The following is a 17,344-nucleotide window of genomic DNA, read 5'->3' as shown; positions in this document are numbered from 1 at the left end:
CTTGCTGTTGCTCACCATTGTGCCCGAAATTGATTCATCTCCATTGCACTTTTGTGAACCTGTGTCAACGGCCCTCGTGTTCCTTTCTCGATGCTCAAGTTGTTAGACGATGTGTTCGTGGAAAATTGTTTGGTGCGTCTCACCAGGAGAGGCTTAATGCTTCCTTCACACCATGATCCCCTGGCTTCGTTAGCCCATCAATCTAGCTAAACCGTCGAAAATGAAACGTATTCACGGCTACCGCACGATGTGCAGAGAATACAAGTGGCATCTAAATTCATTGAAAAGTCCCCAAGACCGCTTCTGGTTCATTTACAAAGTGACGTCGCATAACTGCGGAGGCACGCTACCTCAACTACAATTATACCTACCCTACTTGGCAGATGACTGACCGTCATGCTCCAGCATAGGTCCCTCAAGTAACAACTCGAATGCCAGTTGATCAGCCAGTTTGCAGTACCCATTAAGAGTATAAAGCGACTGGATCCCCGAAAAGCATCTCTTTACAAGGCCCCAGGACGCTTTGTGCGATTCAGATGGACGCGCATCACAGAAATTCACTGTCCAAAAGTGGGACTTTTTTTCTGCGCATGTGAAAGCATCCAATTTCAGCCATTCTTCTTCTAGTGGTCTGTTTTTGCTGAGGAGCTTGCCACCTTCATACCGAAGGCAGATCCAGGTGAGGACCCAGATGAACGATTCAGCATCATGCGCGTACACGTGCTCGACCTCGCCTGCTATGGCTCTTGGCGTGAGAAGGTTTACCGCCATGAATGGTACCGTTCCCGTGCGCTCGAGGCCGGTGGGACCATCACGTTTAAACGACGATAAGTCATAGTCGTTCAGAACAGCTGTAAATTTACCGCGTAGGCGGTACCCCATGAGATTGCTGGGGCTGACATCCCGGTGATGCACAATCTTCCAAGGGGCGTGGTGACCTGTCGAATAGTGGATAAATGATAAAGAGCAGGAGAAGATATATATATTTACACTTCACAACTTCCCACCACGCGGCAAGGAACTCCTTGCCAGAAAGCGTTGTGATAGTGATAAGCTTTCTGGATACGATGATAGTCAAGACATGGCCGCTGTTTGGTTTGACCAGTTCGACGGCCTTCAGTCCTGGTAAGATTCTGACTTTGTACGTGGATGATCCTTTAAACTTGTGAGACCAGACAAACACTGGGGTGTGGCCCGATGCATCAGGATCTATTTGCGCAATCTTGCAGACCTTGTCAAGGGTAACTGGAACTGGCTCGTTCTGATGTTTGTCTCCCGGCCAATAGGGCTCACAATGGGGATCCAGCTGGAGACCCAATAGCGCCTTGCTCCTAACTAGAAAAACGGTGGTCACATTACCAATACGAGTCGTGCACTTGTCAAACTTCAAATCCAATTCGAGGTCGATTCGCATATCCTTGGCCATCACTTCGCCCGAAAATATGAGCTCAGGCTCGGATATCTGCTTAAAGCCTGTGCATCTTGCATGCAGCCCCTGTAGTACAGCGTCCGTCTTAAATCTCTCGAACTTATGGACGTCTCGCCCAATCCATGGGCGTACAGTATCGACTCTGCATAAATGGCGAAATTTAATACGAGTGATGGCAGTCAAAACGATTTAGAAAAAGAGTTGACGCACTGAATGCCTACAGTGTTGACATATTCACTGGCGATAACGAAATAGATTGCTCGTGGAGTAGACTTGATCCCAGCCTCAGTGGAGAATGAAGTGTTAGCACGGAAAGGTGTCTTTTGTGGGGTGGCACCAGCGTTACTATTGGCCATGACGAGGCCTAAGGTAGGAGAGTAGGAGAGACTCGGAAAAGTGAACTTCGGAAAGAAAAATATGAAGGCCTGAGCTCGCTTTTAACCTGGCACGACCCTACTGTTGGCAGACATTCAAGTCAAGGTTGTACACGATAATCAGTAAGTATGGTTGAACGAACACTGGCCCGGGTGACTTGCAATTGAAGTGTGCCACACGAAAATTATCAAATTACATAAACAATCATCTTCTGATAGGCCGGTTTCTCAATGGTGACTCAACCCAAACTCAACCAGAATTTTGAAGTTCCAAATCTTCGGATGCATTTGGAGTCACTTCAAGGAATCTGATGGTCTTTCTAGATGTCTTTGTCCGTCTCCAAACAACTGGGCTGCTAAACCGTCCAAAATGTATTTACGCTACCGCATGATGTGCAGACAATACCAGTGGCATCTAAATTCATTGCAAAATCATGATAGTACCCAAAAAGGCTTCCTGTTCATTTTACAAGTGATTTGTAACTGCGGAGGCACGCTACTCAACTACAAGTACACCTACCCTACTTGGCAGATAAATGAACCTCATGCTCCAGCATAGGTCTCTCAAGTAACAACTCGAACGCCGGTTGATCAGCCAGTTTGCGGTACCCGAGTGGAGTATAAAGCGAGTGGATCCCCAGAAAGCACCTTTGTACAAGGTCCCAAGACGCTTCGTGCGATACAGATGGACGTGCACCGAGCCCATTTGACCAAAAGTGGGACTTTTTTTCTGCGCATGTCGAGGCATCCACTCTTAGCCATTCTTCTAGTGGTCTGTTTTTGCTGAGGAGCTTGCCATCTTCATACCGGAGGCAGATCCAGGTGAGGACCCAGATGAACGATTCAGCATCATGCGCGTACACGTGCTCGACCTCGCCTGCTATGGCTTTTGGCGTGAGAAGGTTTACCGCCATGAATGGTACTGTCCCCGTGCGCTCCAGGCCGCTGGGACCATTACGTTTGAACGACGATAAATCGTAGTCATTCAGAACGCCAAAGAATTGACCGCGTAAGCGGTACCCCATGAGATTGCTAGGGCTGACATCCCGGTGAAGCACGCCTCCCTTCCAGAGGGCACGATGACCTATCGGAGTAATGAATGAATGATAAAAGGCAGAAGAAAATGACCTACACTTCACAATTTGCCACCATGCGGTAAGGAACTCCTTGCCGGAAAGCGTCGTGATCGGAATAAGCTTTCTGAATACGATGATGTACAGGACACGGCTGCCCTGCTTTGCCCGTTCAGCGTCCTTCAGTCCTAGTGCGATTCTGATTTTGGACGTGGACGTTTCTTCAAACTTGTGGAACCAGACAAGCTCTGGGACGTGGCCCAGCACATCCGGATCCGTCTGTGCAATCTTGTAGACCTCGTTGAGTATGTCTGGCTCGCTCTGACGTGTCTCTTCTGGCCAATAGAGTTTGGCCACCAGTTCAGGGGATTCATTGCGAAAATGGGGACCCCGGGGCCGACCTGATAGTGCCTCACTCTTTACTGGAAATACAGTAGTTGCCCGTCCGCGTATACCGAAATGAGTCACGCGCTCGTCAGACTTCACGTCCAGTTCGAGGTCGATTTGGGTATCCTTAACCAGCACCGGGCCCGAAAATCCAGGCTCAGGCTCAAACACTCGGTTAAGGCCCCACTGCTCGTATCCCATCCGCTGCATGATGAGAAGCAACACGAAAAAGCGTGGAAGGTCCTGAACGAAGTTGATGGCAGCACTTTGAATTGTCGCCTCACGATCAACAAACCAGACGTGAATGCAGTCGTCTAGAACGAATTATCAGTTTGACGTCAGGCAAACAGGATCCCACCAACTTACTGTTGACAATAAGGGAGATGACATGTTGCCGCGCGATATGAGCCGCAAACATCTCTGCAACGTACAGGCCGTTCTGGACGATAGGATGGAGTTTACGCGGCTCCGTCTCTTCAGTCCGATTTTCATTGTTGCCGGCTCGCTTGCGCTTGACTCCTTTGCTGAGTTGCTGCGATGAGGGTCTTACTGCTTTGCGAATGTCAGTGACGAAGGAGAAAACGGAAATACTACAGCTTACACTCGTTCGATGCTTCGTGGGCGGTCCGGGCAGACCCAGTAGCAGATGTTGAACCTGTTGGCTTAGCAGGGCCGTTCGCGTCCTTCCTATACACCATATACTTCGCAGAAGGAGAAGGAACAACATATTTTGTCTTATAAGTGGACGGCGGGTGAGGCAGAAGCTTCCGGGAGCGTTTGAACTCCAATGTCGATCGAACATCGGTCCATTGAAAGTTGTCTTTGGGTGATTTGCACGCAGTCTCAGTAAGGACCTGGGGCTGTTGCATTTGCTGTGCTTGTGTACCCAGAGCAGTTTTACGAGAGATAACGACAACGTCAGGCTTGCGTTCGGACTGTTTGCCCTGGTGGTTTTGGTATATGGGCATTGGATCATTGACATGGAGTAGGATGTTGGTTTTGTCGTCAACCTTAAACGCAGGTATTCCATGTACATTCACTTTGCTTAGTTCATGGAGCGCACAGTTGGCGGCTCTGACGAAAGGAGCGTATGTTGCTGTTTCGCGTTCGATATTACAACTTGATAACAGCGTCAGTCTTCTTTCGCACTATTCGAAATACTGACTTACAAATCAGTCAGGTGTCCCTTGATCTCCTGCGCCACAGCCCCCACATTGCAGATAGGTAGGACGGCCTCGAGAGAAGCTTCGAGTAGCTTCGATTCCTCGCTGACAGAAAGGGAAGAACCTGTGCACCTTGCAAGGAGGACCTGCAGCATCGTATCTGCCTCACACTTCTCAAAGTTTTGGACGTCCCTCGTGATCCATGGGCGGACGTTGTTGACTCTGCAAAAATTACTGATATGGGTGATAGTGGCGAGAACGAAAGGAAGAGTTGACGCACTCAACGCCGACAGTACTGATGTGTTCGCTGACAGCAGCGGAACCAACTGCGAGTGGGGTAGACTTGAGTACAGCCTCCGAGTCGGCTGACATGGAAGAGTTACGGGGAGGTGTCTTTTGTACGGTGGCATCAGCATTATCGGCCATGATGATGAGGCCTAAGGAGGCTCAGACAGAACAGAAAAGCGAACTTTGAGAATCAGAACACGCAAACTTGAGCTGGCTTTTAAGTAAACTAGCACAACACCGTTGTTAGATATTTCAAGTCATGGTCCATAATAGATAATCGATAAGTTGAACGAAGTTGATGGCAGAACCAAACTTAATTATGTAATCATCTTCTTCATTATGACAAGTCCGCCGTCGAATCTTCTCAAATGCATCCCTGCTTGTTTTCTTTGATATGTATCCAACGTTTACTGACCTCAATAAACAAGGTTTACTATACTAGGTAAATATTTTCAGGCCCTCCGCGTATTGCACAGGGGTGCCAAAAGGTTTGCATGTCCGCAAAGGAGTGACTTGTAGACGCAGCGCTGACTCGAACAATAGGCCATTCGGCTGTCACCTTCACGGCGGCCCTTCACCTCCATTCAGATTGACAAATTTTCAATCTTCGGATGACAAGTCACTTTTAGTGATCCCCCTGAAATGCGAGTCACCAAGGAATTTGATGGTCTTTCCAGATGGTCTTTTCAGATGTCTTCATCCGAATAAATGGATTGCGCGATTTTTCTCTATAGAATGGAGATGTGTGAGAGGAGGTCCCAAGGAGCCTCGACACCACTCATCCTCCAATTATGCTGCTGCTGCTGCCTTTGGCATCTACTTATTGGGTACGATTTTCTTCTCAGGTGAAAATTTTTATAGGTCCGTCTTGACGTTCCGGGCGTCGCACAAGAAAATTTTGCAGGAAGAACTCTACCAGTGATCTGCTAAATTTTCGGTAGCCTTTGTCTCCATTTCTGATTTACAAATTCTAAACTTCCATTTCGCTGAACACTTCTGAATCATCCTTGAGCACACGAATAATCAAGGAAAAAAATCCGATTCAGGATGTCTTATCAGAAGTCACCATCTTGGATCCCACAACTGGGCTGTGCGATCCCCCTTCTATGTGATAGAAGTGGAAGAAAAGGGCTCAGCTGCTCTCGCCGAGAGTGAGCCCTCATGCATCGGAATTCACGGGACGAATGTTGTGTCCTCGCGACTTGTCTATCATCACACAAGAGATGCTGATGCAGCTATGGCGGGCAAGGCCCACTCGACAGATGTTGCTTGTCCATCCATAGGATCCGAGTCATCGTCTCCTCTCAACCTGCCTCGTTTTGCAGGATGACTTTCAATAGCTCGCAAGTATCTTAATATATCTACGATATGCGCGGCTTTAGCTTAACACCAGACTTTGTGCATTGTCGACTGTATTTGTTTTATCCATTACACACATAAATATGCAGGTCTCCCAGTAAAGCATATCATACTCTAAGCAAGGCACATATAAAGAAGTGTGTTTCCTCAGAATGGCTCCAGGCCGTCTGCAAATAGATCTTATCCGAGCGCGACCCAACCACACAACTCCATCCTTTGACTGATCTTCGTAGGCATCCACAATACTATCTCCTTACGCAGCTCATTGTCATTGCAGTTCTCCGAACAAAGCACAAACCTTCCAAGTCCTCCCTCCCATCCTGCGTATATGCACACCGTTGGCGGTCGCTTAGCACGCCTGACTTACAGTGCCAATAAACATTCTGACGGTTCTTGCTTTGATATATCGGAATTCACCTCGCTGAAGCATCCATCTGGATCTCCACCGTGATGTCATTGGCATTGGCCGTGTTCTACATCTCCAAAGTCGTTGAGAACGGTATTGAGATCACCCCTGGAGCCTGGGCCTGTAATGCCGATTCCTCATCAGACACGATCACTGGCAGATGTCACACGTACCTTACCACACATGATGCATGAAGGTGAATGGGGTGCTACGTCGCATTATCGTGCATGTTTATGTATATCACTTCATCTTGTAAGATGCACGTGCTCTGGTACCAATCGCGTTCACCGTCTTCATGACAATATTGAGCCTGCAGTTTGGCACATCCGGATCCCTCCCATATTCAAGTCCATCCAATGACCGCAGCGAACACTAAGATTCTGAAATATTTGATATTTTTATGTCTACTCCTAACTGTGAAAAAAGAAATACGAATGTCGTGAATTATGGTATATAAAATTAGCTGCCCAAGAGATCCGCGATTACCATCCTCCAGGCCCACTCAGGCCCCAGGCAACCTTCGGCTGCACGAAATCACACCCACCCAATAGCCTTAGCATCCGATCGCGGATAAAGGCCCAACTGAACGACATCCACTAAGCGAATGAGTTATACGTACATAAGGCTTGTGTATTTCAAGAGTGGCTTGGTAAAGCCAATGACTTCTAGCCTCGCGCATGACGCGCGTCCGCAAATTCCTATCACCAATATCGAAATCCCTGCAGATGCTTGAACGTGCTTTGTCATAGCTTGTGCATGGAAGATCGCATCCCTCATGACCATGTTCATGCCCTGGCCGCCCGCAGGCGAGTGTGTATAGGCTGCGTCGCGGACTAGAAAGATAGCGGCCCCAAGATGCGTGAAGGTACAGTGGGCGATGGAGGAATGGGTTCTGAGACGGCCGGGGTCAACAAGACTATCTGATCGATTTGACAGGTCTCGGATTAAGAAACGCATTTGATGTTATACACGGCTAGCCCGTATGTGTCGATCAAGTTCTGGATGTACTCTTTCAGTGAAGCATGGGGGCTCCTCGTTCTTTACAAGTGTAGCAAAACCTGCACGAAAGATGGATTTCGTAGTGGGCTTTCCATCTCGCGTGAGCTCGGCATTGAGGTAGTTGCCAAACGTTGAGCTTCTTGATTGAGGTGGCCGTGACTCGAGGTGAAACCGGAAACGCGAGAATACTATTTTGTGGTAATTTAGAATACTGGCGATCATCGATCAGCACTCATATGGTGCGCGTGACCACAGCTCCAGCTGCTCGCGTCCTACCCCGAGCTTCGCTCAGTCCAGCCCAACCACCCTAAGTGTCGACATCGACAGCCGGTAACCTTGAGCAGACTTGCTCGGTGACCCTCGAGCCGGGGAATGAGTACCATCGGCGCCATAGTAGGAAAGAATTCATCTTTGATGGGGCCGTGTCCTAAATTGGCGGAGCAAGGTGTAGAGATAGAGATTACCTAAACAAAACGATGATTCTGCGTGATAAGATGTTGAAATATCGCGCGGGCTCGTTCGCAGACTATGAAAGCACCAGTGAGGAGCAACGAGTACGAAAACAGGCTCTCCTGGATGTGCAGGCGAAGAAGCGAGCTAAGCTTGTAGCAAGCGTCCAGCACAACTGCAACAGACTCGTGCGACAGGAGATGATAAGCGGCTCGGGCAAGTAGCAAGCCGGAAAAAGAAGCTTGAACGCCTTGGAATGGAGAAGACGGAGGACGGCAAACGGTTCTAGGTATCTTATTGGGCCGGGTACCACACGTCAGCGCGCGCAAAGCTTGAGATTGAGAAGGCCTTAAGGACAGCGTCAATAAAGATCCCGGATCCTCCTCCGTTGCGGTACCACGGATCTGTGTTCACCGTGAAGAATGCATCGTTTCGCTTTGGTTTCGCTATCCGAATTCGAGCAAAAATGTACTGACAAACATCAGTCTTAATGTCGGGCCCCATGCTCGCATAACGCTGCCCGGCCCGAATGGATGCGGGAAGACAACGTTGCTGAACATGATGGTGGGTGTCACTCAGCCGACAACGGGAGAAGTGTACCAACACCCTTCGCTCCGCATTGACTACTTCTCGTAGCATGTGGTCGATTAGCTCACACTCATACGTACACCCATCGAAGAGATGCGCTTTCTGCATCCAGCGCTTTCGGAACAGAAGTGTCTGGGACACTTTGGCACGGTCGGCGTGAGTGGGAATTCATATCGTGCTAAGTGGTTTTCAGTGATGATGCACTAGACTTTGTCAACCTATGAATGAACTTAACAGATAAAGAGAGACACTAAAGAAGCGGCGGTTAGAATTATAGCTTTTGTACATTCAAAGAAATTTGTGTGATAAAAAAGTTCGAGTCGGAGCAAGGTCATAAGTTCGCACGGTGAACCCTAAGCTAGTAGCTAATCGTAAACAAACATACAGTGTACTATGGTAATGTGCATGGAGTAGGTTCGTAGATCAAGCTCCCAATCATCAACTTCTCTTAGAATGGCGCAAGGCCCAGCGCACCCTATCATCACCACGTCAGTTCGAGCGTTTGAAGATCATAAAGGCACTGTTCTCGCAATCGCAGTCTTCCCCGATGGTCGCCGTATGGTGACAGGCTCAACAGACAAGACCCTTCGTTTGTGGGACTTGAAGAATGGCCTTGTGTTGAAAAATATGGAGGGACATTACGACATGGTATGGACAGTGGTGATATCAAGAGACGAGAAAATCATCACAAGCGGGGGTGACAAGGGAGAGCTCATCGTTTGGCACAGTGTCACTGGTGAATTTCTCACCAAACCCATCAAAGCTCACTCCTGGTCGATCTTCTCGATGGACTTTTCTCCTGATAGCAAATTACTGGTAACTGGTTCACGGGACCAAACGACGAAGCTTTGGTGCACAAAAACGTGGACGCTGCAAGGAAATCCAATCGCCTGTCGTTCAGCAGTCTACTGCGTTCGGTATTCGCCAGATGGCGAACTTCTTGCCATTGCGACATTCAAGGATATCCAAATATGGAATCCGTGCACAAGGGATTGTATCGTAATCTTTCAAGCAGCGATCAGTCCAGCAAACAACATCTCACTTGTGTGGACGCCCAATGGCAGACAGCTTCTCTCGGCGGGTTCTGGTTCTGATCCCACCATACGTTGTTGGGATTCATCGACTTGGAACCAGATTGATGATCTTTGGAGCGGGCACACGCGATTTATTAGCGCCATTGTCCTGAATTCTGCCGGTACGCTCGTTGCCTCTGCATCTCATGACACCCATGTCCGTCTTTGGCGTCTCTCGGATCGACGAACCATTTCCATATTCAAGCACTCCAGTGCGGTGTGCTGTGTCACCTTCTCTGCAGATGGGAAGCAACTCCTGAGTGGAGGTTATGATAAAAAGGTCTTAGAGTGGACAGTACCCGAAGACGCTTTGCCGGTGGATGCTCCTATGGAACATTTATTAAACATGGTAAGAACCCCTTATTTTTGCCCTCACATTGACTGTAGTCACGCAACGTGATCGTGTTTCATGCAGATCCTCTCCATGAACACGACAATCCGCAATGCATGCTTAACTGGAGACTTGCATACCGCTGAAGCATTGCTAACAAACGAGATCAACGCCGACGGTAGCAACTATAACTCCTATGCCAATCGCTCTGTTGTTATGGCGCGAAAACTTGACTGGGATTGCGCTCTCACTGATGCATGCAAGGTGAAGGACACCAAGCCGTCACCTCTCGAGATAGGCTAATTTCCATGGTGACGCAGTCCGTAAGCATTCAGCCCTCGTTATCGGGCTTAATCTCGAAGGGCATTGCCCTCTGCGGGAAAATGCAATTTCAGGACGCGATGAAAGCATTTGACTTCGCATTCACGTTCACAAACGAAGATTTAAAGACTGTTCATTTACTTTCATTGATCAAGGCAGGTTCATTTTCACCCACGTAATATCTCTTTAATTCAGAATTTCAGGCCATCGCACTCTTCAATGCAAATCAGCAAGTGGACGCAATGCAGCACCTTCAAGAACTTGCCACAACTTATCCTAACGCAGATACTATTGCGTATGGCGCCGTGGAAGTGAGCATCTTGCGTGGATTCATACTAATTTTTATCAACTCGTACTCTAGGCTTATCTACTTGTCCGACTGGGAACCAATGCCTTCGATGGTGCACGTTACAACGAAGCCGCTGACCATTTCGCCAACGCTGTTAATTCAATTGGCTTTTCGTCTGGATCAGCCATTCATTCTACGCATGAGGACTTCGTTGTGGTACGTTAATGTGATGCAATCGAATGTGCTTTGCATTACGTGCTTCACACAGCTCTTCGGATGGGACCTGAAGTCATTGTGGAAAAATGCACACCAGAAATGGTGTGATGCACTCCTTTGTGCGGGTAGACTCGGTGAAGCCGTCAGATCATATCGATATATGATGGATGAGAGCGATGAAACTACGAAGACCGCTTGCCTTAATTGGTCCGCTGGCAAGTTTTCCGCAATATCACATAAGCTACAATCCTTAAACATTTAACTCAGATTTTAAGCAAAATTGCACTGTGCGCTATGCTGCCAATATGGATGTTGCTCTCGATGCGAGCGGTGACGCTGTCCTTGCTGCAGGCGGAGATGCCGCCCTCGCTGCACATGATTACAACAGGGCTATTGGACTTTACTCGGCGGCGATCGATCTGGATTATGCAACCGATACCATCTATGCGAATCGCAGTATGGCGAAGTCGAAAAAAATGCTATGGGAGGGTGCCATTGCCGATGCGCAAGCGGTGCGATGTCATGTACCATTTTGTCGACGATGCTTATTTTTGGTGATACTCAGGCCATTGAACTCAACCCTTCATCTTATCGTGGATACGAGGTGAAACATATGGCGCTTTATGGCGCGCAACGCTACGATGAAGCAATCGAAGCCTTCCAAAACATGCTCTCCAAGTTGGAACATTCTCCCGACACACAAATACAAGGTGAGCGCTGAACACGCAACCCATACGACAGGATGTTTGACTGTTTATCCAGAGCTGCGCCAGCAGTACGTCAATCGATCTGACGTCGAAGGTGCTATTCGAAAGATTATTAATTCTCAACTTGAAAATGCCCCGCTTCGTCTACTCAACACTTCCACTGGGCGTTTATGTGATCGAAAGGGGCAGATAAACGCCTTCGAAACGAGCACAGAGTACAAGGAGCTTGTGTCGTCAACTACGAAGCCCGCAGACCTCCAAAGGAAACACATCAATGACGTGGTGGCGCTGTACTTCCAATATGTTACGCTATCACATAGGTGGGAAAGAAATGAGCCGCTGCTGCGGGACATCCAGGAGGAGGACGTGTACAGGTTGGATCCAGTTGATGGCGTCGTCAAGTTGCAGTCGTTCTGCAAAGCTTCGCATGATGCGGGATATCGCTGGGCATGGAGTGATACATGCTGCATCGACAAGAATAATAATGCAGAGGTGCAGGAATCAGTTAACTCTATGTTTATCTGGTATCGCCACTCAGCCCTCACGATTGTCTACCTTTCGGATGTTATGCGTTCATCTGAGCCTGGCGCACTGGCGAAGAGTGAGTGGAACAGGCGAGGATGGACCTTTCAGGAATTCGTGGCTCCCAGAGTCCTGCTCTTTTATCAGAGGGACTGGACCCTTTGTCTCGACGACCGCTCTCACAACCACAAAGACTCTGTCGCTATCATGAATGAGTTGCAAAATGCGACAGGCATAGATTCGCAGAGCCTCGTCGCATTCCGTCCAGGGATGAGCGGCGTCCGAGAAAAACTCCAATGGGCGTCGAAGCGTGTCACTACTTTGCAGGAAGACATTGCATACTCATTATTTGGCATCTTCGACATTCACCTACCTGTGATCTACGGTGAGAAGAAGCAAAACGCTCTTGGGAGGCTCTTGCAGGAGATTGTAGCTCAGTCGGGCGACATCAGTGCCCTGGACTGGGTGGGACAATCGTCCGAGTTTAACAGTTGTCTACCAGCCGAAATTACCTCGTATACAGCTCCGCCATGCACCCTACCATCTGTGTCCGAAGATGAGTTTCAGGCAACTGTCTCCTTGCTGCAGGATACCGTGTCTGTAGAATCGGCTTCAACATTGTATGACGCGCTTGACAACTTGAGCGCGCCACGTTTCTCGCAACGTCGGCTTCATCTGCCCTGTATCACATTCCCTGTCAGAGAATTAAGACGGGGGCGTGGTCAGGGCCAGGAGACATCTTTCACGTATGAAGTCAAAGCGCGCGGACTTCATGATCTGGTGATCACCACGGAAGAAAAGCTGGTTCAATTTTCACCAGCAAAGCCCACCCTGCAGACATTCTTACTAGTCTATCCGTGGAATCGGCACCTCCTCATGTTGCCTGACTTCGCAGAATCACCTGATTTATGGGACGACGCGCAGAGCGATGAAGGTTTTTGGGATAATACGCAGAGCGAGAAAGGTTATGGGGATGATACGCAGAGCGAGGAAGGTTTTTGGTCCGTGCCTCAGTCTCCATCACACGATTTACCCGTCATGTTTCCTGGAGAACATTGCGCTGATTCAGAGTCTCACCTGCGAGCGTTGCAATTGATTGTTCGTCTTGGACAGCCTTTTGGTGCATTTCTGCTAGCGCAGCAGCGTGGCGGAGAGTACAAGAGAATCGCATCAGATCACAATATCATTGCACAAGTCCAAGACGTGGCCTCCATTAACGAGATGATTGACATCAGGACACTAGAGATACTGTAGCTATACACATCTTGAAGAGCAGGGATGCTCAACAAATTTTCTCACTTACCTTAATAGATAGCACTTTTATGACTCCAAAGCGAACTTTACAGCTACTTTCATATCCGCCGTAAACAGGATTTCGTCTTGCCGCTTCTATCTTAGAAGTAGGAGCTGGACAAACGAAAGGGCCAAAAGTCTACCCACTTTTTATAACCTCTCCCCTTGACATCCCCGATCACTGGGACGACTTTAAATGGCCTATCACAAAGTGCACACGTGAAAAACTGGCACACTTCGATCACAAACGTCGGATCGCTATGTCGAGAACCCTGGCTTTGTAGTTTTGGCCGAGCCTGATACTCACATTACCCCAACTCCGTCGTCAATCAGAAGTTCGTGTGAAAAATCGACGGTCCAGTGGGTGAGGTTTGCAGTCCGAAGAGATTGCATGTTACTCAGGTAGTGGGTGGACTGAAACTCGGTACATAGGGGATGCGCGACCCACTCAGCGCTACGATGCACAGTCAGGCCAGTTGGAGAATAACCAGTGATTTTCGGCAAGGGATGGTAATATCCAATTTAGATCACATTGAAATCTGATATGTAACGACTCTTACTATTCCGTACAAGTACCATGTTAAAATGCAAGACGTCAGTAGGGAGGCTTGAGCGCGGTTGTCCCGTTTGGCTTGTTATAAAGCATGAAGGCAGACTTCATAACAACGACGTGAGTGAGAATACTCAACATTAGCAATACATGGAGAAAACTCACCTCGGGGAGATCGTTTACAGCCATAGGCCCCAGCAACGGGGCATAATTCATCAATTCCAACGGCTTTCCCACTTGAAATAATGAGAACATTTAGGTAATTCCTTGTTGTGGATCCACATGAACGCACCTGTTGGTTCTACCATAGCGTAGGCTTGTAGACACAAGGGTCCATTGATCGTGAATTGTTCACCCTTTCTGCAAGAGGTGCCGTCAACTTAGTCACTGAGAAAATGCATAGGAACGAACGGGAGTGGGCCCAAATCAACGATAGGCAGACGGTCAAAGCCGTCCTCTTCAAATAAGCATAGGGCAAGCTTAGTTTCCCCATACTCATTCCTGATTATGAAACTGTCATTGGCAACAGTAGGTGGAGTCTGCTGCATCACATCGCAAGCGATTCGTCAGTGCTCGTTCTTATCCCCGAAATCGGTTAAGACATACCTGTCCTGCAGTGATGCCTGCGTTACTATTTTTAGTATAAGGCGGAGGATCTACATCCCAATACAACCCATCTCCTTCTTGCGTAGGCTTGAGTACGACCACGCCACCTTTCTTCAGGAAGCAACATGATCAAAACGGACAAACGGGTGATACAAATTTCGCCGTACCTCAAGTTTTTGAGTGTGGTTGGGGATCAGGACGCCATTGTCCCGTTCATCGACTGTGCAGACGGCAATCCTTCGAATTTTCATCAGTCCCATGGAATAAGAAATTAGTGATAACCATTTACTCTGGGTTTATAGTGACTGAACGGTATGTAGTGCCTGTCACAGCAGTGTTTTAAGTACTCAAGTCAATTTCGGTAAAATGTATTATTGTACTTTCGGCGTGAAACGTGAGGATCTAGAAGAATTACACATCATGTACTTGTCTTTGCCATGCTAGATCACGGTGGCGACTGCTTACCTTCCAAGGTATTAACTTACTCGTCACACCACCCGCATCCTCAGGCGATGGAGCAAGTGTGATGACGACCTAGATGAAAATCAGAAGTTAGTCTTAGATATTAGCAGCATGCAAATGAAGCATACATCTGTCTTTCGTTTAAGTCTTGTGTCGCGTGCCGAAGTTGACGTACGAACACTGAATGTAAAGGTTTTGCTCATAGTAGTGATCTGCGGATAGATGCGATGGACTGATATCTGGGCTGATATAGGCCTCGGCGAAAACTTTCGACCTAATCTGGACAAAGTTCAAACAGTATGTCTCGTAACTCTCGTTAGCCTTGGACCCCAAGACACTCCCAACATATTCGCTTCAATTGTCGTCACAACCCTCGATGCATCGGCTAAAGAGACTGGCTGTTCGGATAGGCAATTATGTAAGGCAACCGACGAGCTCGAACCCACATGACAGATGGCGGCTGCACAATCATACGATGTATCAAAAAATGTGCGATAGTTCTGGTCTCGCAGGGAGTCCTTTACCATACTGGGGGATACTATTCCATTGTTCCACCCAAACAGTACTAGTATCTACGTAAAAGATAGGACCTGTTGTTTGTGCAGCGGCAGTTGCTAGTCCTTTCAGGAAGTTTTTTTGTCTTGGAGATCAGGCGAGTCACTGAAAAATATAAAGCAGTACGCTATCCACTAATATCTTGCATGTATCCCTGCAGGTGACTATTAGTATTATGATGAGCCAAGCTTCGACGACCCGAGACACAGATGTAAGCTATCCACTAATATCTAAGATTAATATCCTGTATGTATCCCCGCAGATCAGCCAAACTTCCATTGACTTCGACGTTCATACGACGATGGCAGAAAGCACCAAGAAACTGCGCCAAGACATAGATCTAGTGCTACGCTATCTACTAATATCTAAGACTAAATTCTGATTTTCATGCAGGTCGTCGTCGCATATCCACAAGTCGTTCGGAATACTAGGAAGTGTAAACCGATACCTTTGAAGGTACGCAACCACCGACACAGTAGTATTGCAAATACAACTAGTTGACGTGTCATCATGATTGTTCTAGATTCATAAGTGTACAGCCGAGAGTGAAATCATACTCTTTCCTGAACTTGGCTCGAGTACTTAACGCTACTGCGACAGGACAAACATGCTATCCAGCTACTATACACTTAAAGTAAAGGGCTGTCACTACTTATTCCATGCGACTGATAGAAATTTTAAGGATCGGTGTTTGCACAGTCGAGGAAACGGAAAATGGTGTCGTGGTCCCCCAGTTCAGTGAAATACTTCAGGTATGGCCAAATTTGTGTCACCTGATTGCCCGTTTTTGATGTTGCTTCCTGAAGAAAGGTGGCGAAGTTACACTAAAGTTTATAAAGAGGGAAGGTACGCTGTGTTGGGAGTTCACTTCTACAGGCGACACTGCAGAACAGGTATATGTCTCAAACCGATTTCGTGGATAAGCTTGATGACTGACGAGCAGCCTCTGATGTGTTGTAGCAGAACGCACAAACTCAAACTCCACCTGCCAACGACGATTTCGTGATCAAGAATGAGTATGAGAATACTAGGCTTGCTCTATGCTTAATCGATCAGGGCGGTGCTCGTCTGCCTATCGTTGATTTGGGCATATGCTCGTCCGTTCCTGTGCGACTTCTCAGTGACTGACCTGACGCAATCTCATGCAGAAATGGTCAACAAATCAATGTCAATGGACCGTTATGCGTACAAGCCTACGTCATAGCAGGACAAACAGGTTCGTTTATGCGTGTATACAACAAGGAAGTACCTAAGTCTTCTTGTCCCCAGTTGGAATGCCGCTGGAATTGACGGATGCTGATGTGAAGTCCGGGTTACTGAAAGAGGACATGGCTGTAATCGACCTCCCCAATGTGCGTTTCCTCCATGTGTTGCTGATGCTAAGCATTCTGATTCACGTCATTGTTGTGAAGTATCTATTCACACTCTATCCCGATCTAAGTGGGGGGCAAATCAAACTCGAGAAATCTTCTCGTAAGCGGACGGAACAGGAGAGTTAGGAATGGAATGTATATTCGTCTTTGTGAAAGAATTGGGGTGTATTCGTGAACGTCTGTATTGTGCCATTTCGAAACAAGAGACCAGGTTTGTTGGAATCAGCGCACGGACTCGCATACCGCAGGGGGACAGCGCAAAGACTCCTCGAAGGTGAGTTGACCGGAAGTTAGCGGTTGGTCTTGGCCTGATAACAGATTCACTGGACTTCCTGAAAGGGCTAGCGACTGGAGCTGCAAAAACAACTTACTACTAGTCCCACCTTTTACGTAGATACTAGTACTGTTCGGGTGGAACAATGGAATAGTATCCCCCAGGACTCCCTGTAAGATCGCACATTTTTGGATACATTGTATGATTGTACAGCATCGTAATCAGCGGGACTCCAGCTCCAGAAGGAAGTGGAACG

The 17,344-nt window shown here is 47.9% G+C and overlaps 6 protein-coding genes across 6 annotated transcripts; 2 read left to right on the top strand and 4 right to left on the bottom strand.

The window, feature by feature from the left end:
- Window positions 1-256: 256 nt before the first annotated feature.
- EDB93DRAFT_1340894 (uncharacterized protein) lies at window positions 257-1,978 on the bottom strand. The gene is made up of 3 exons (XM_041455463.1): window positions 1,640-1,978; window positions 991-1,571; window positions 257-938 (listed from the first exon to the last, which is right to left on the bottom strand). Exons 1-3 carry the CDS (start codon window positions 1,783-1,785, stop codon window positions 373-375), a joined length of 1,293 nt encoding a protein of 430 aa, XP_041301211.1. The 5' UTR covers window positions 1,786-1,978; the 3' UTR covers window positions 257-372.
- Window positions 1,979-2,324: 346 nt separating this feature from the next.
- Window positions 2,325-5,019, bottom strand: EDB93DRAFT_1340893 (uncharacterized protein; the record flags this gene model as incomplete). The annotated part of the gene is made up of 6 exons (XM_041455462.1): window positions 4,707-5,019; window positions 4,433-4,648; window positions 3,865-4,382; window positions 3,630-3,812; window positions 2,936-3,577; window positions 2,325-2,887 (listed from the first exon to the last, which is right to left on the bottom strand). Exons 1-6 carry the CDS (start codon window positions 4,850-4,852, stop codon window positions 2,325-2,327), a joined length of 2,268 nt encoding a protein of 755 aa, XP_041301210.1. The 5' UTR covers window positions 4,853-5,019.
- Window positions 5,020-6,882: 1,863 nt separating this feature from the next.
- Window positions 6,883-7,584, bottom strand: EDB93DRAFT_1185549 (uncharacterized protein). The gene has a single exon (XM_041450795.1). It carries the CDS (start codon window positions 7,434-7,436, stop codon window positions 7,089-7,091), a length of 348 nt encoding a protein of 115 aa, XP_041301209.1. The 5' UTR covers window positions 7,437-7,584; the 3' UTR covers window positions 6,883-7,088.
- A 1,255-nt stretch (window positions 7,585-8,839) lies between these two features.
- On the top strand, window positions 8,840-13,578 carry EDB93DRAFT_181708 (uncharacterized protein). The gene is made up of 9 exons (XM_041455604.1): window positions 8,840-9,938; window positions 10,005-10,184; window positions 10,241-10,396; window positions 10,445-10,552; window positions 10,603-10,746; window positions 10,799-10,961; window positions 11,014-11,258; window positions 11,312-11,456; window positions 11,509-13,578. The coding sequence occupies exons 1-9, from the start codon at window positions 8,970-8,972 to the stop codon at window positions 13,227-13,229; spliced, it is 3,831 nt and encodes a 1,276-aa protein (XP_041301208.1). The 5' UTR covers window positions 8,840-8,969; the 3' UTR covers window positions 13,230-13,578.
- A 165-nt stretch (window positions 13,579-13,743) lies between these two features.
- Window positions 13,744-15,200, bottom strand: EDB93DRAFT_1185546 (uncharacterized protein). The gene is made up of 10 exons (XM_041450794.1): window positions 15,015-15,200; window positions 14,890-14,958; window positions 14,805-14,826; window positions 14,714-14,747; window positions 14,592-14,661; window positions 14,425-14,535; window positions 14,230-14,360; window positions 14,111-14,178; window positions 13,984-14,054; window positions 13,744-13,923 (listed from the first exon to the last, which is right to left on the bottom strand). Exons 1-10 carry the CDS (start codon window positions 15,087-15,089, stop codon window positions 13,864-13,866), a joined length of 711 nt encoding a protein of 236 aa, XP_041301207.1. The 5' UTR covers window positions 15,090-15,200; the 3' UTR covers window positions 13,744-13,863.
- Window positions 15,201-15,446: 246 nt separating this feature from the next.
- Window positions 15,447-16,969, top strand: EDB93DRAFT_1185540 (uncharacterized protein). The gene is made up of 11 exons (XM_041450793.1): window positions 15,447-15,538; window positions 15,602-15,784; window positions 15,835-15,897; window positions 15,965-15,986; window positions 16,042-16,075; window positions 16,124-16,193; window positions 16,248-16,334; window positions 16,402-16,538; window positions 16,590-16,657; window positions 16,711-16,793; window positions 16,854-16,969. The coding sequence occupies exons 2-11, from the start codon at window positions 15,617-15,619 to the stop codon at window positions 16,938-16,940; spliced, it is 819 nt and encodes a 272-aa protein (XP_041301206.1). The 5' UTR covers window positions 15,447-15,538; window positions 15,602-15,616; the 3' UTR covers window positions 16,941-16,969.
- Window positions 16,970-17,344: the final 375 nt, after the last annotated feature.

Source organism: Suillus bovinus (assembly GCF_016758785.1).
Source record: "Suillus bovinus strain UH-Sbo-P2 chromosome Unknown EDB93scaffold_139, whole genome shotgun sequence".
NCBI classification, from domain to species: Eukaryota; Fungi; Basidiomycota; class Agaricomycetes; order Boletales; family Suillaceae; genus Suillus; species Suillus bovinus.
Note: the sequence above shows the minus strand (reverse complement) of the source record. Positions and strands in the feature narration are given on the sequence as shown.

Coding starts and splice junctions, on each gene's coding strand:
- EDB93DRAFT_1340894 (XM_041455463.1), bottom strand. CDS start 1,785: ATGGCCAATAGTAACGCTGGTGCCACCCCACAAAAGACACCTTTCCGT. Junction 1,572..1,639: donor GTCAACACTGTAGGCATTCA/GTGCGTCAACTC, acceptor CCATTTATGCAG/AGTCGATACTGTACGCCCAT. Junction 939..990: donor GTGGTGGGAAGTTGTGAAGT/GTAAATATATAT, acceptor ACTATTCGACAG/GTCACCACGCCCCTTGGAAG.
- EDB93DRAFT_1185549 (XM_041450795.1), bottom strand. CDS start 7,436: ATGCGTTTCTTAATCCGAGACCTGTCAAATCGATCAGATAGTCTTGTT.
- EDB93DRAFT_181708 (XM_041455604.1), top strand. CDS start 8,970: ATGGCGCAAGGCCCAGCGCACCCTATCATCACCACGTCAGTTCGAGCG. Junction 10,185..10,240: donor CTCTCACTGATGCATGCAAG/GTGAAGGACACC, acceptor ATGGTGACGCAG/TCCGTAAGCATTCAGCCCTC. Junction 10,553..10,602: donor TTGCGTATGGCGCCGTGGAA/GTGAGCATCTTG, acceptor CTCGTACTCTAG/GCTTATCTACTTGTCCGACT.
- EDB93DRAFT_1185546 (XM_041450794.1), bottom strand. CDS start 15,089: ATGAGCAAAACCTTTACATTCAGTGTTCGTACGTCAACTTCGGCACGC. Junction 14,748..14,804: donor CCTCACGTTTCACGCCGAAA/GTACAATAATAC, acceptor CTGCTGTGACAG/GCACTACATACCGTTCAGTC. Junction 14,055..14,110: donor CGCTATGGTAGAACCAACAG/GTGCGTTCATGT, acceptor CATTATTTCAAG/TGGGAAAGCCGTTGGAATTG.
- EDB93DRAFT_1185540 (XM_041450793.1), top strand. CDS start 15,617: ATGATGAGCCAAGCTTCGACGACCCGAGACACAGATGTAAGCTATCCA. Junction 15,785..15,834: donor TGCGCCAAGACATAGATCTA/GTGCTACGCTAT, acceptor ATTTTCATGCAG/GTCGTCGTCGCATATCCACA. Junction 16,794..16,853: donor CTGTAATCGACCTCCCCAAT/GTGCGTTTCCTC, acceptor ATTGTTGTGAAG/TATCTATTCACACTCTATCC.